The sequence below is a fragment of the Phalacrocorax carbo genome, chromosome 23 (assembly GCF_963921805.1).
Source record: "Phalacrocorax carbo chromosome 23, bPhaCar2.1, whole genome shotgun sequence".
Classification (NCBI taxonomy): domain Eukaryota; kingdom Metazoa; phylum Chordata; class Aves; order Suliformes; family Phalacrocoracidae; genus Phalacrocorax; species Phalacrocorax carbo.
In genome coordinates this window covers 319224-331939 of record NC_087535.1, presented here as the reverse complement: position 1 = coordinate 331939, position 12716 = coordinate 319224, and the positions used below count along the sequence as shown (strand labels likewise).

Here is a 12716-nt window from a genome sequence, read left to right as displayed (position 1 = left end):
GGCCTCATGCTGTTCTCCCTCACCAAATCAGAAACAAGCACAGGGCAATCTCCCACTCCCAGGGACCAAGGAGCCCTGGGCCAGTGCGGCAGCGGGTGGGCTGACGGTGGCCCTGCCTGGTGACCACTGCATCGCTTCTGCCGCAGGGGTTATTTCATCAGCTACGTGGACGGGGACCCCACACAGACTGAGCTACAGAAGCGTGTCTGGTTGCACAGCAACTTCCACTTCGACAACGTCTTCTCAGCCATGATGTCGCTTTTCACTGTCTCCACCTTCGAGGGCTGGCCAGAGTGAGTCTGGTGGAGCACGGGGCCTGCTGAGGGACTGGTCTGTGCTGGGAGCAGGTCACTGCCACAGGCCTTTACCACGGTAAAGAAGGAAGAGCTGCCCAGGCTGAAAGCAGGGCTAGCCATCCTGGCAGTGGCTGTGGAGCTGACAAGGTCATCAGCAGCCTTGTCCCACTTTTGTTGGATTTGGGATGTCCCAGGCAGAACCAGCAGGGGCAAGGAAACAAACAGTCCTTGTTAACCAGATGTACCGCTGGGCGCCTGACAGCACATTCTGGTCTACTGGCCCTTTTTCTTCTTGGCCCACAAAAGGGTTCCGAGAGGAGAACCGCTGCTGGAAGCGGCTGTCTCGTGGGGCAAGAGCAAAGCCCCCTTTCCAGCACCCTTCCTGGTTTCCCGGGGGTGCCCAGGAGAGATGGAACCCTGCCCGGCAGGCCAGGCCAGGCCAGGCAGCCGCCTGGCACGGGAGCGTGGCAGGGTTCAGCGCGCCCGCAGGCACGGGCTCCCAGCGCCTGGGACGGCAGCAGCCGCTCTGCCCCTCCCGGCTCAGCCCTGGGGAGCCCCAGTGTGACGTCAGAGCCGCCACTGTGAGCTCAGAGCTGGCCACCCGCACAGCCCTGTGGCGCGTGGGGCAGGAGCCCACAGATGCGTGTGGCTGTTGCCCGGGCAGGTGCGCTCCTGCTGAGAGGCGGCGCGTGGCTGCTGCTGGAGCTGGTTTTGCCTGGGCAGGCCACGCTTGCTGGGGCTGAGGGGGAAGAGCTGAGCGGGGAGCCTGCCTTGGCCCAGAGATGGCGAGGAGAAAGGCCCCCCAGGGAAGACACCAAGGGGCCTCCAAAGGCTCCGTTGGGATTAATGCCAGACAAGAGCTGGCAGGGGAGGCAGCGGGGCCGAGCTGCTGCCAGGCCAGCGGGTACGAAGTGGGCTGCTCCTGCCTGGGGCGTCAGGTTGTGGGGGGGAGCAGGGCAGTGGCCCAATATAGTCAGTGGCGTCAGAAGCCAGTGTGCAGCAGGGGCCTTTGGGGAGGGGGTAGCCTCATGCTGCAGGGTCCAGAGCCCAGCCCTGCTGCGCAGGGAGATGTTGCTGCACAGGGAGGCCAAGCCCCTGGGACCTGACACTGCCCCCCCTTGGGATGCTGAGGCGGGGTCCTGCCTGGCTGAGGTGGGGCAGCTGTGTGGGGAGGAGAGGGGTCGGGAGAACGCCAGTGACCAGGGAGGAGGGGGGTGGCCCACGATGGGGGACAGCAGCCTGTGCCCTCTCCCCAAACAGCCACCGAGAGGTGTCTGCGAAGGGGCAGTTGGTGCCAGGGAGCAGGGAGTGACAGGCTCAGAATAGGGCTGTCCTGCCGGGTGGGCGTCCCGAGGCGGGGACTGCTGCAGCCAGCTTGCTTCCTCTTCTCCCACTGCAGGCCTGTGAAGCAAAGGATGGGGAAAGGAGAGGGACGAGGGCCTGGAAGTAGCCCGGCTGTGCTGCCCTCTCTCGCTGCTGCTGGGACAGCCCGTCCTCTGTCGAGGGCCTCTGCTCAGGCTGCTCCTGCCCGCCTCGGCTCCCGTGGCGTGGGGATGGTGGGCAACCGGCATTTGTCTTTTTCCTCCCACAGGAACCCGTGCGTGGAGGTGGAGCTGGTGATGGTCCCTTCCACCTCGGCTCCCTGCTCTGCCACGCAAGGGCCTGCCAAGTGGCGCAGCAAGGCCACAGGAATTGCAAGTAAGCTCAGCACTGCTGCTTGCTGTGAAGTCCCCTGGGGTGAACTTGGAGAGCTGCGCTGTGCCAGAGCTCTGGCCAAATGTCACGAGGGGCAGGAGAAGTGCAGGCTGCCCCAGGGAGGGAGGGAGTGCGTAGGACTGGGTGCCCGCCTTCCCGCAGGGAGCTCAAACACGTGTGGCTGGGCATCCTAGAGAAGAGACCTCAAGAGACAGGCCTAACTTTTCTCTGGCTTTTTTGCCCAGGGGCGGTCCTCAGCCTGGCTTGGCATCTGGCAGGTGCCCTTGTCTCCCTGTGGAGACACCTGCTGAGCACACGCATCTTTGCCAGGTACGTACTACCTGTTTCTGCCGTGGTGGGGGGCGGGGGGAGAAGGGGGATGTCCCTTCCCCCAAGCAAGGGGGAGAGCAGAGGGTGTTCCCCACCCAGCAGCCCGGGGCTCCCGCTCGTGCACCAAAGCTTGTGCGGTGCCCGTTCTCGGGGAGAGCCAAGAGCAAAGCCCCTCGGCAGCCCCACTCCCACGCATTTACCGGAGCCCCAGAACCCTCCCAGAGCTGTGGTAGGACAAACCGCCGTGTAGCCAGAAGCTCAGGAGCACAGCCAAGCCTCCGCAGGGCAAGGGTCTTCCCCAGCTCTGGCAAGAGACCACACAGGTCTGGGAGGAAAGCCAGACAAGGCCCCTGCGCTTCCCAGCTGCGCGGAGAAACACCCCTAAGAGCAATGTGTGTGCCTGCAAGTGAGAACAGGCCTGCTCTCTCAGCCAAAGAGAGGGAGCAAGGTCCACACCAGAAGGACTACTGAAAAGCAGTCCTCATCTGCTCAACCTCTCTACTTCCCTGCACGATTTTCATTCCCTTTCGGAAGGTGCTCCTGGAGCCCTTCGTTTGGGGAAGATCTGCCGGCAGCGTTGAACGGCGTGGACAGAAATCGTGTTTGTGCTGGGCGCCAATCTGTCAGCTCTCTGTCAGTAGCAGGCTTGCAAAGCAATGGCTTTAGGGCCTGAAGAGGGAAATCCACGGGTGAGGGGGTTTGCCCAAGACTTGCAGCACTGACAGCCACAGGACTCCCTCTTTTCCAGGCAAAAGATGGGCCCGCAGAGCAAGAGGTTCTTGAAAGTCGTCTTCCTGTGGCTCCCAGTGGCTCTGGGTGAGTTTTCATGAGCAAACACAGCCTGGCTGTGCTGGATGCCAGCTTTCCTTTTGGGCCAGTATGTGTGAAACGCCCGTGGTGCGGGTGCGTCCTGAGGAGGTCCTTGACTGGCACTGGCATTTGGACTACCGGTAAGACTGGTAGCCTCCCAGCCGTGCTGCTGCTCTGGCCACTGGGCCAAATGGCTTGCTTAGTCTGCAAGTCTGCGAGAGAAGGGCGTAGCTCTTTGCAAGCCTGAGCTGGGGATTCCCAGACGGGAGGGGCCGTGCAGGGGGACCCATGGAGAGGTACCTCTCCTAGCCCATGCAGCCCAGCCTCGGTGCTCACCGAAGCAGTGAGGGGAAATGGGGAGTAGCTCTGGGGCACCGAGCACACCTGAAGGCCACGGCTACGCAGTCCCCTCCAGCCTGGGCTGATGGCTCCCGGTCAGAGGCGCGTCCTCTCTCTGCACCCCACGTTCCCCACCTCCTCGGCTCACCTGCTGCCCAGCCCCAGGGCACCAGGCAGGAGGCAACGCAGCTGCAGGGATGGCTAGCAACTCCGCTAAAATAGCTGTCTCTCGGTGATGTGAATTGCAGCTGGTGCTTACTGCGCGACCTCGCTGCCGGTGTGGACAACGCAGGCAAAGGGACTGATAGAGGTCAGTGACTCGTTGCTGGCAGTGGCTGGAGGAATCAGAGGCTGCGCTGCTGCCACGCAGGCTGACCCAAAGAAGCGGCAGCTTGTGCCTTCCTAGGGAAGCCTCTCCTGGGAAGCCCCGGCAACTCTGGTAGTGAATGCCATAATGGACCATTTTTCCCTGCCAGGAGCTGACACGCGTGTCGTCGGCAAACCTGAAGATGCTGTGGTAAGAGAGGTTTCCTGAGCTGGAACTGGTTCTGTGCAGAAGCGTCAGCCGACCTCGTGCTACCTGCGCTCACTTTCCTAACAGCCAGGGCTCCCGTACTTCCCTCCTGCCTTTGCCTTTTGCTCAGCCTGGTGCGGAAGGGAAGCACTGGCAAAGCAGGGGAAGCACACGTGTCTCTCTCTCCTCTTGCTGAGCTCAGACGCTCCCCAGAGGCGATGGGCCACTCTCTGACCGGATCGGCTTTCCTGTCGTGCAGGAACTTGCCCGTTTTGGTGGCGGAGGAAACCCAAAAGACACGCTCTCTGCTGGAGGAGGTGGCTCAGCTGAGGGCACAGATCCGCAGTTTGAAGGTGATCCTGCATTTTGGGGAGGGAGGCTTGGCTGGGCAGAACCCCTGAGGACATTTTCTTCAGGGTTCTTGGTGGGGTCAGACTGCTGACTGCAGCAACCCAGCCTTTGCCCCAGGGGCTTGCTGGGTGAGCTTCTGCACTGCACAGGCCCCTCTCCAGCCCCAGTGTAACAAGGCCGCTTCAGGCAGCAGAGGACTCCTGAGAGCCTTTCCTAGGCGCGCCGGTGCCTCTGGCTCCTCTGAGCGGGCTCCTGAGGCAGTGGTGGGACCCAGGCACACGTACAGCGCCAGCCATGGCTTACAGGGCCTGAGCCTCTCTCCCAGCTGACATGGAGAGCACAGAGGGTGTGGACGGTGGTGTGGGGACCCACATCAGCACACCTTGGGGTCATGGCCGTGGCTATGGCCACAGATAATAATCTTCCTAGTCCTCACGGCTCACGCCAGCAGCAGAGAGTCTTGCAGCTCTGTGGACAAGGCTTGCCTTGCCTTGCCTTCCTGACACTGACCCTTTGCCTCTGCGGGCGCTAGGAGCCACGCTGCACTGCCTGCTGATGTGGTCCTTTTCTGTGTTGATTTCTGGCGTTCCCAGGAAGCTCAGGAAGTGAACCAGGCAGCGTCCAAGAAGGCTTTGGGTGCCTACATCGAGATGTCTGACTGGGCCCTGGAAAGCTCTGGTATGGACACAAGCAGCCCAGTCCTTGCCCTGCGCTTGCCCCTAGCACTCCCCAAAGCAGCCCGTGCTCCAGGCGCTGCTCTCCAAAATGGGGCAGCTTAAATCCTTCACGGGGTCCAAGAGCAAGGCTGTGGCAGAGCGGGTCGCTCAGACTCCCTCCCACTCAAGCCCTCGGCCTCCACACAGGTGCCCCTGGCGCTGCCCCCGCACGTCTTCCTGTGCTGATGGAGGGGCTCTGCTCCTCTGCGCTGCATTTGCAAAGGGAATGGCTGGGCTGTCCTTTGCTGCTCATGCTCCGAGCCCTCAGCTTTGGTCTGCTGTCATGCTCGTGGGCGCCTGCAGGCTCCCAGAGCCCTCCCACCTTCTCCTCGTGGTGCTGTGGGAGAAGCACTCACCAGGGATGGGGCTGCCGTCATTGCTCTGTGCAGCTGGGCACCCCCCCGCCCCCAGTGTGGTGATGAGGACAGGACTGACAGACGTGGAGCTGGACGGCGGCGTCACAAATACTGCCTGAGCACCAGCTCCCTCCTAGTCTGCGGCCTCTAGCAGTCATCTGCTCTCCCTTCCTTACAGGTGCCACCATTGACACGCAGAGAACTTCCGAGACCTACGACTGCCAAGAGAATTGGGGCTGCAGGGTTTTATGGTTCTTCCGCGCTGCCAAGCCTCCTGAGACTATTTTGCAGGTATCGTAGCAGAAATCTTCAGGGAAGGTGTCCTTCCTTCCCGAGAAGTTGGGGACTGACCTCAGGGGCTCTCCCCTCAGGCCAGTGGTACTGGTCAAGCCCACCGTGCTGCTCAGGTTCCGGACACCAAAGCTCTCACACAGGGCTGGGCTTGCTAGAGATCCGTGGTTGCCCTGGGGAGGTGAACAGAGGTGAACTGCTGCATCTTGCCCGCAGTCCTCTGCCACAGCTGGGTGAAAGCCTTCCTCCCTGGCGACCCTGGTTCCACACTCACCCCTAACGGTGCCTTTTTGCGGGCGGGAGGCGGGAGGTGGCGGGTGCCCTGCAGAGCCGCTGGGCAGGGACGTGTTTCTGCACGGGCCTGACTAGGATGCTTTCGTAACCGCTCTTCTCCTCTGCTCCCTAATACCGAGACCCCCTTTGTCAGGCAGGGCAGGGGGCCTCCTGCTTCTCTCCACTTCCTCACAGGCGCCTCATTTTCAAGCTGAAATAGGCCCCACAGACACGCCGGCGCCTATGCTTCGAGCTACGTGGGCAGTGGTGTTGGCCCCAGTGCTCTCTCACACTTCATTGCTGTCGCGTTCTGGTTGCAGGCGGATGTTTCCCCAGGAAACTGCTGGCCTTTCCAAGGGCATCAGGGCCAGGTGGTCATCAGGTTGCCAGCACGAGTCCATCTGACTGCCATAACTGTGCAGCACATCTCCAAAGACGTGTCTCCATCTGGGACCGTCCTCAGCGCCCCCAGAGACGTCGCTGTCTTTGTAAGTCTCTGCTGGGCGCTTCTGGCGGGCATCTGGCCCTGGGGCAAAGCCAGGACAGGGCCCTGCTTGCTTTTGTGCATCTTCTGGGGCTTGTGTCCTGATCTCTCGCGAGCACTGCAGTGCCCTCGCGGGACGCTTCAGGGGCTCGAGAGGTTTCATCCCTCTTGAGGTTTGTTCTGGCCAAGCACCTCTGGGTTCTTGACCAAATCTCAAAGCGGAGACTGAGCTCCGCCATAGCCGGTGCTAGGCTGCTGCTCGAGCCCCAGGAGAGGGTGGGTGGATAACAGGGCTGAGCCAGCGCGTACCTTGCCTCTCTGTCGGGATGACTCTGAGCGGCTCTCCTTGTGCTTTGCCCCTGAGGGAGTGGATGCGGACGGAGAAGAGGAAACTCTCCTTGGGACGTTCACGTACGACGTGGCAAAAGAGTCTATTCAGACCTTCCCTCTGAAGGTACGCTCCACGCACGGGGACGAGATGCCAGGGAGCACAGCAGGTTTGCCTGGAGGTCCATGGAGGAAGGGCACGTGCTTTCTCCCTGGGCAGAGGGGCCCGGGCCACCGTCACGAGAGAGAGACCTGCGGGCTTGGGAGGGCTGAGTAGCACGCGGTGGTGGTAGCAAGAGGGTAGCAAGGGCAGGGTCAGGCCCGTAGGAGCACGAGTCCCGAGAGATCCCTGGCTGCGCCCGGTGCCTTCAGCAGAGGCAGCTGCACACGCGCCCACTCCACGCAAGCAGCGTCTTTGTGCCGTGGAGAAACAGGGCGGCCTGGTGGCGAGAGGCGTCGGGCAGCAGCGTCGCTCCATGCTGCGGCCTGCTGGCAGGCTGGACAGTGTCCTCTCCTCCCACCACAGCACGGCCCTTCTCCCGCGGCGCTCTCACGCCTGCCAGGGGGAGAGCAGGCACAGCAGGCAGCGGCAGCTCGGCGGGGTTGCACACCAGGTGCCCCACGCGCAGGGGCGCCTCCCCGGCCTCACTGTCAGCACAGAGCAAGGGGCAGCGGGAAGGGGCGGAGGGAAGGGAGACCGAGCCCCAGCCGGGCCGGCGTGCAAAGACGGGGTGATGGCACTGCCGCTCTTAACACCCCCGTTTCCTTTTCCCACTCTTCTTCACAGAACGCGCCGCTTCCCAGAGCCTTTCCGTCTGTCAAACTGCTTGTGGAGAGCAACTGGGGAAACCCAGCGTACACCTGCATTTATCGAGTGCAGGTTCATGGGAAGATGGCGCAACCAGAGAGCCCCAGGTGAAACCAGAGAGGAAAAAAAGTCCAACATGAGAAAGAAGAAGAAGGGGAGGAAGAACAAATAAATCTAAAAGATGTGGCAATTGAGATGGCTGTAGAACTGTAGAAGATTTGTCTCCAAAGCGGGGTGCTCAAGACGTTCCACACTGCGGGAGGGGAATTCGGGAGCGTGTGGAAAATGTTAGAGCTTGTATGCAATTTTTTTCTTAAAAACGAGGAAGATGGGAAGCATTGCCAAGACTGAACCTAGAGAGGGGAGGCCCAGCCTGTCAGCGCTCCTCCCGCCGCCCCCGGAGGCTCCGCAAGCGGCCCCAGCCCAGGGCAGGCCGAAGGGCCCGGCTTCAGTTCACAAGAGGGAGGCTGGCCCCGCCCGCCGGCCCGCGCGGGCTCTGCAGGAGCTCCCCCAGGCGCCCGCCCACCCTCTTCCCGGCTTCTCAGCCAATGGCGCCCGCCAGGCGGGGACAGGCAGGGCCCCCCGCCAACCACCGCAGCGCCCCTTCTCTGGCCCCGCCCCGCTGCGGCCGCGTGCCAGCGGACGAGCACGTTGCTACGGGCGCGCCCGGAGCGCCAGCCAGGGCCGCGGGTTCGAGTCCCGCCGCTGGCTTCGAGGCCCGGCGAGGTCAAGGAATGAGGCGCTTGCTGGCGTGAATGCCTCACGTACCAGCCACAGGGCTGCCCGCGCAGGAGGGGAAAGCTGGTTTAATGGGAAATTGTAGTGCTAATTGGGTTTGAAGTACGGGTGCTTGTCATAGCTCTTTTGGTCAGTTATTAAGAGAAGAAGAATTTTGCCAAGGATGTTTTCTTGTTGGGGGGGTCCGAGTCCCCTGCCCGGTTTGGAAAGGGCTTCGAGTCCCCGAAGCTGACCAAGCGGGTTAGAGTCCCACTGAATGGGGTTTGAGTCCCCACTTTGGCCACTTGTCTTGACTGGTCTCTGAATTTTGGCGTGGTTATCAGAATATGGATTTATTTTTGCATGTTTGGATCAGATAGTTGTTTTGGAAGTCACATTTAATATGGGTGGGGAATCGTCTAAAGGCACCGTCTTAAAGAGGTCACCTCTAGGGCGTTGACTGAAGCATTGGAAGGGGGCTGGGGGTGGGTTCGATCCCCTCACAAGGAAGCAGTTAACTGAATATTGTAATCATTGGTCGCCGATCTATACTTTGAAATATAATACTATAATACTACTATATTAAAATAATATGTATTATAACGTCACTGTTTGGAATGAGAAAATGATGGTTTGGTGATTAAAAGATCGGATTCAATCTAAAAGTGAGGGTTTGCGACCTAAAAATGAGGCTTTGAGCTTTAAAGAACGGGTTTAGGCCCTGAACATGAGGATTTGCAACATATAAATGAGGGTTAGACAGTAAAAAAGACAGGCTTGAACCCTAACAGTGAGGGTTTGGGACCTCTAAAGGAGGCTTTGTGCCTTAACAGAGGAGTTTGGACCCTGAAAGTGAAGGTTTGGAACATAAAAATGAGGCTTTGAGAGTTAAAAGAGGATTTTGGATGCTGAAAGTGAGGGTGTGGTGGTTTAGCCGGAAACTCAGCCCCACGCAGTCGCTCGCTCACTCTGCCACCGGTAGATGGGGGAGAGAATCAGAAGGGTGACGCTCGTGGGTTGGGATAAGAACAGTTTAGTAATTTAAAATTAAAAAATCAGCAACAACAAAAATGCAATGGAAAGGAAAACGACGAGAGGCGCGAAACCCGGGGGGGAGGGGTGTCACGTGGTAAGGAATGAACATGCCATTGGCCAGTCGGGGTCAGGTGCCCCGGGCGTGGCCCCGCCCCACCCAGCCTCCCGCCATGCGGCAGAGCGCGGGAAGCTGGAAAGGTCCCCGACCGCCACAGGCACCGCAGTGAAGAGAATTAACCCCTTCTCAGCCAGAACCATCCCAGGCCTCCAGGTCCTTTTCAGCAAAGCTGCTTCTGCGGCACAGTCACCCCCAGCCTGTCCTGTGCCATGGGTCTTCAGGCTCAGCTGGCGCCCGTGTCTCCGTGGTGGGCCTGGCTCCTCCTCGCCTCTTTCCAGGGGCTGCGCTTCCCATGTACCCGCAGCTTTGCAGGAGCAAAAGGAGCCTTCCTCCTGTGCCAGAAGTCACCAGTTTCCATCCCCTCCCTCCGGGGCTGGGGGGCTTGCCGTGGGTCCAGTGCTCCTCTGGGAGTGGTCTCCAGCTGCACCTCCTGTCCTGCGCCACAGGGGAAGGGGTCTCCCCTCCACAGGGTCTCTGCAGAGACCCTCCTGTCGCTGTCCCGTTTGTCCTCCTTGGTGGTGCGTGTAGGGGCACGTGGAAGGAGAGAGTGCCTGTTCCTTTAAGGGCATCTGCCCAGATGCAGAAGCAGGTAATAGGGAAAGTAAGAAGTCATCAGGAAGAAGGTGCGGAGCCACTGCCCTGAGCACAAGTGGTGAGGGAGGCAGTAAGGAGGCCACACCTCAGCAGTGGCACTGACTGATGGGCTGTCAAGGGGCTGCAGGCAAAGCCAGACTTGGCAACTGGTCAGGTTTAGTCAGGATGCAGACTGGAGGGTCTGGGATGTAGGAGGGGGTGGGTGGGACTGTGCAAACTGGTGGAGGAGTGGCGGGGGAAGGGAGCCCTTGGCCTGGCCTGGCAAAGGCCTTGGGTCCTTTGCAAGCACAAGCTCCAGGAGGTACCGACAGTCACCTCGTGGCCATTGTGTTAACCACTCCTGGCGATCCCATTAACCTTCCTAAGAATACGGAAATAAACCCTAATAATAATACGAGTCATAGTAATAATAATAATAGTAGTGTAACAGATCCTCTCTTAACGCTCGCTCCGTGTAACTCACTCTCTTGGGGGCTGTGGGGAGGGGAGTGCGTGCATTTGTTTTGCAAGGATTAAGTGTCAGCTGCTGCCAAGAGCAGTGTGCGTGGATTTGGGGGCCGCAACGGGAATGAGAGCAGGGGTGTGGGCACCGTGGGCTCTGTGGTGTCAGGTCCTGGAGCCAGTGGGGGTCCCAGTGCTGCTACTGGACCCAGGGGGGGCCCGGGCCTCTAGCCAGTGGGGCGGGAACGGTGTGTGTCCTCAAAACCAGCTACAGGGGGGACCAGCGTGTGGGAGTTTTTCCTGTGCCCCTTGAGGCAAATTCAACGGACCTTTGTGCTTAAACACAGGAATGCGTTGGGGCAGAGTCCTACTGCCACAAGCCCTTCTGGAGGGATTCGGCACCTGCGGGGCAGGAGCCCGTTCCTTCCCCACGCTGGGGCCAGTGCCTGTCCTGTGAGCGCTGGCCGTGGGTCCATCCCCAGCCCAGCTCTGCTGGCAAGGGCGCCGCCATCGCAGGACCCTCGCGATTCCATCCTGCGGCTTGTCTCTCTGTGCGGGCCCCTGCTCCCTGCCAGTGATACCAGATGGGACATCGGGGATGTGCAGGACATCTGGGCATCACTGATACCAGATGGAACACCTGGTCCCTGTCTAATCAAAATAACCAAAACTATAGTTACAAGTATGATAGGTAGGAGATACATTTACAAGCAAGATAAGGTTAGGAAGACATTTTTAGACAGCAGGAGGAGTATGGACATGATTTAAGTACTGTGTCCTTGGACAATATATCCTGGGTACGATGTAACACTGCACCTTGGTGGGATACGTTCCTTACTAATTGACGTGATTTAGCGTTACGGAAAAATAAATCCTGATTAGTAGATTTTTGTAAAATAAGCACATGGAATAACCTTGAAAACAAGCCAAAAGGGTACTGAGCACGCCTGAAGATTGAGTTCAACTAGCGAACACGGTGAGGAAGACTATCGGTGACCACCAAAGGAATTTGGAAGACCGCCACTGATCTTGACTGCGCATGCGCCAAGGCCATTTGCATATATCAATGAGTAGCATGAATATGATACGTTCCCCAAAATCTAATGACTATGCAAACTTTTTGAGTATATAATCTCTGCAATACAAGAACCCGGCATGCACATTAGGTGGAGCGATCCCCTGTGTACCCAGTACTGCAATAAACGCCCACTTTCTAGAACTCTAAAGAACGAGCCTTAAAGAGTTTCTTTCACCAACTTTTACGGTATCACCAGCTTAAACCCTTGCTGCCCTCCCTGCCAAATCACTCCTTGGTCACCAGGTGCCTTTGCTGGGCAGTGGCAATTTGGGTTTCCCCTTCACAGGGTGAGTGAGGGGTTCTGCGCTGCGCTGGCGACTGGAGCTGCCCTTGCTGAGGGGACGAGGGTCTGCATCCCCCCCCCAGATGGGCTCTGCATGGGATGTGCGTGGGTTTTCACCAGAAGACTTCAGGCTGGACCAGGCAGGAGCAGGGGGAACTCGCATCTGGGCTGGGGAATCAGGTGGGCAGGGGTCGGTGCTGGTCCTCCTCGGGGGGGACCAGCGAGTGTGGGGTGCCCGTGGGATGGGTGTGCGAGTGCTGCATGTTTGTAGTGAGCACCGAGCTGGAGCAGCCATCGACCTGGGGACCCAGGGGTGGGTCAGAAGGCTGGGGTCCAGGCAGGGGTCGCGGGCAGCAGAGGGGCCATGCTAGTGCTTGGGGGACCCGAGTGTGCGCGCGTGTGCCTGCACGAGTGATCGTCGGTCTGTGCCAGGCGCAGCGGAGGAGGGAACATGGCTGTGGGTGCAGATGTGTGATGGGGGTCCTGTGCATGGGGGCTGCTGGTGGCAGTGTCTTGGCTGTGGCAGGCTGTGTGATTGTCCGTCTGTGTGTCCTGTGCATGTGTCTGTGTGCGCATCTATGCGTCTCTGGGATACGTGCTCAGCTTCGCTGCTGGTCAAACCAGCTGTGTCAAACCACCCTGGGCAGAGACCCTGGGTCCCCAGGGGGGGCCTGGGACGGATTTGCTGGAGGCAGTGCCAGCTCCTGACATCCCTTGACGTTCCATTCTGCTGTGCAGCTTGAACATCTCCCTCCCCTCTGCCTGGCTGCCCAGACCCAGGTCCTGCCGGGGAGGATCATCTCCTCCGCAGCACCTTCCTGAGCAGAGTTTCTTGGCCCCTTTGCTCTCTGCTGCAGTGT

The 12716-nt window shown here is 59.7% G+C and overlaps 1 protein-coding gene across 1 annotated transcript in view; it reads left to right on the top strand.

The window, feature by feature from the left end:
• LOC104053209 (voltage-dependent L-type calcium channel subunit alpha-1S-like) overlaps positions 1-7784 on the top strand; it is a 35816-nt gene extending 28032 nt beyond the window's left edge. Inside the window, exons 24-35 of the mRNA XM_064471719.1 lie at positions 147-293; positions 1888-1994; positions 2237-2321; positions 3070-3137; positions 3719-3780; positions 3947-3987; positions 4244-4337; positions 4929-5013; positions 5586-5698; positions 6292-6459; positions 6820-6909; positions 7570-7784. Coding sequence (XP_064327789.1) covers positions 147-293; positions 1888-1994; positions 2237-2321; positions 3070-3137; positions 3719-3780; positions 3947-3987; positions 4244-4337; positions 4929-5013; positions 5586-5698; positions 6292-6459; positions 6820-6909; positions 7570-7701 — 1192 coding nt within the window. The 3' untranslated portion in view covers positions 7702-7784. The remainder of the gene's footprint in view (positions 1-146; positions 294-1887; positions 1995-2236; positions 2322-3069; positions 3138-3718; positions 3781-3946; positions 3988-4243; positions 4338-4928; positions 5014-5585; positions 5699-6291; positions 6460-6819; positions 6910-7569) is intronic.
• Positions 7785-12716: the final 4932 nt, after the last annotated feature.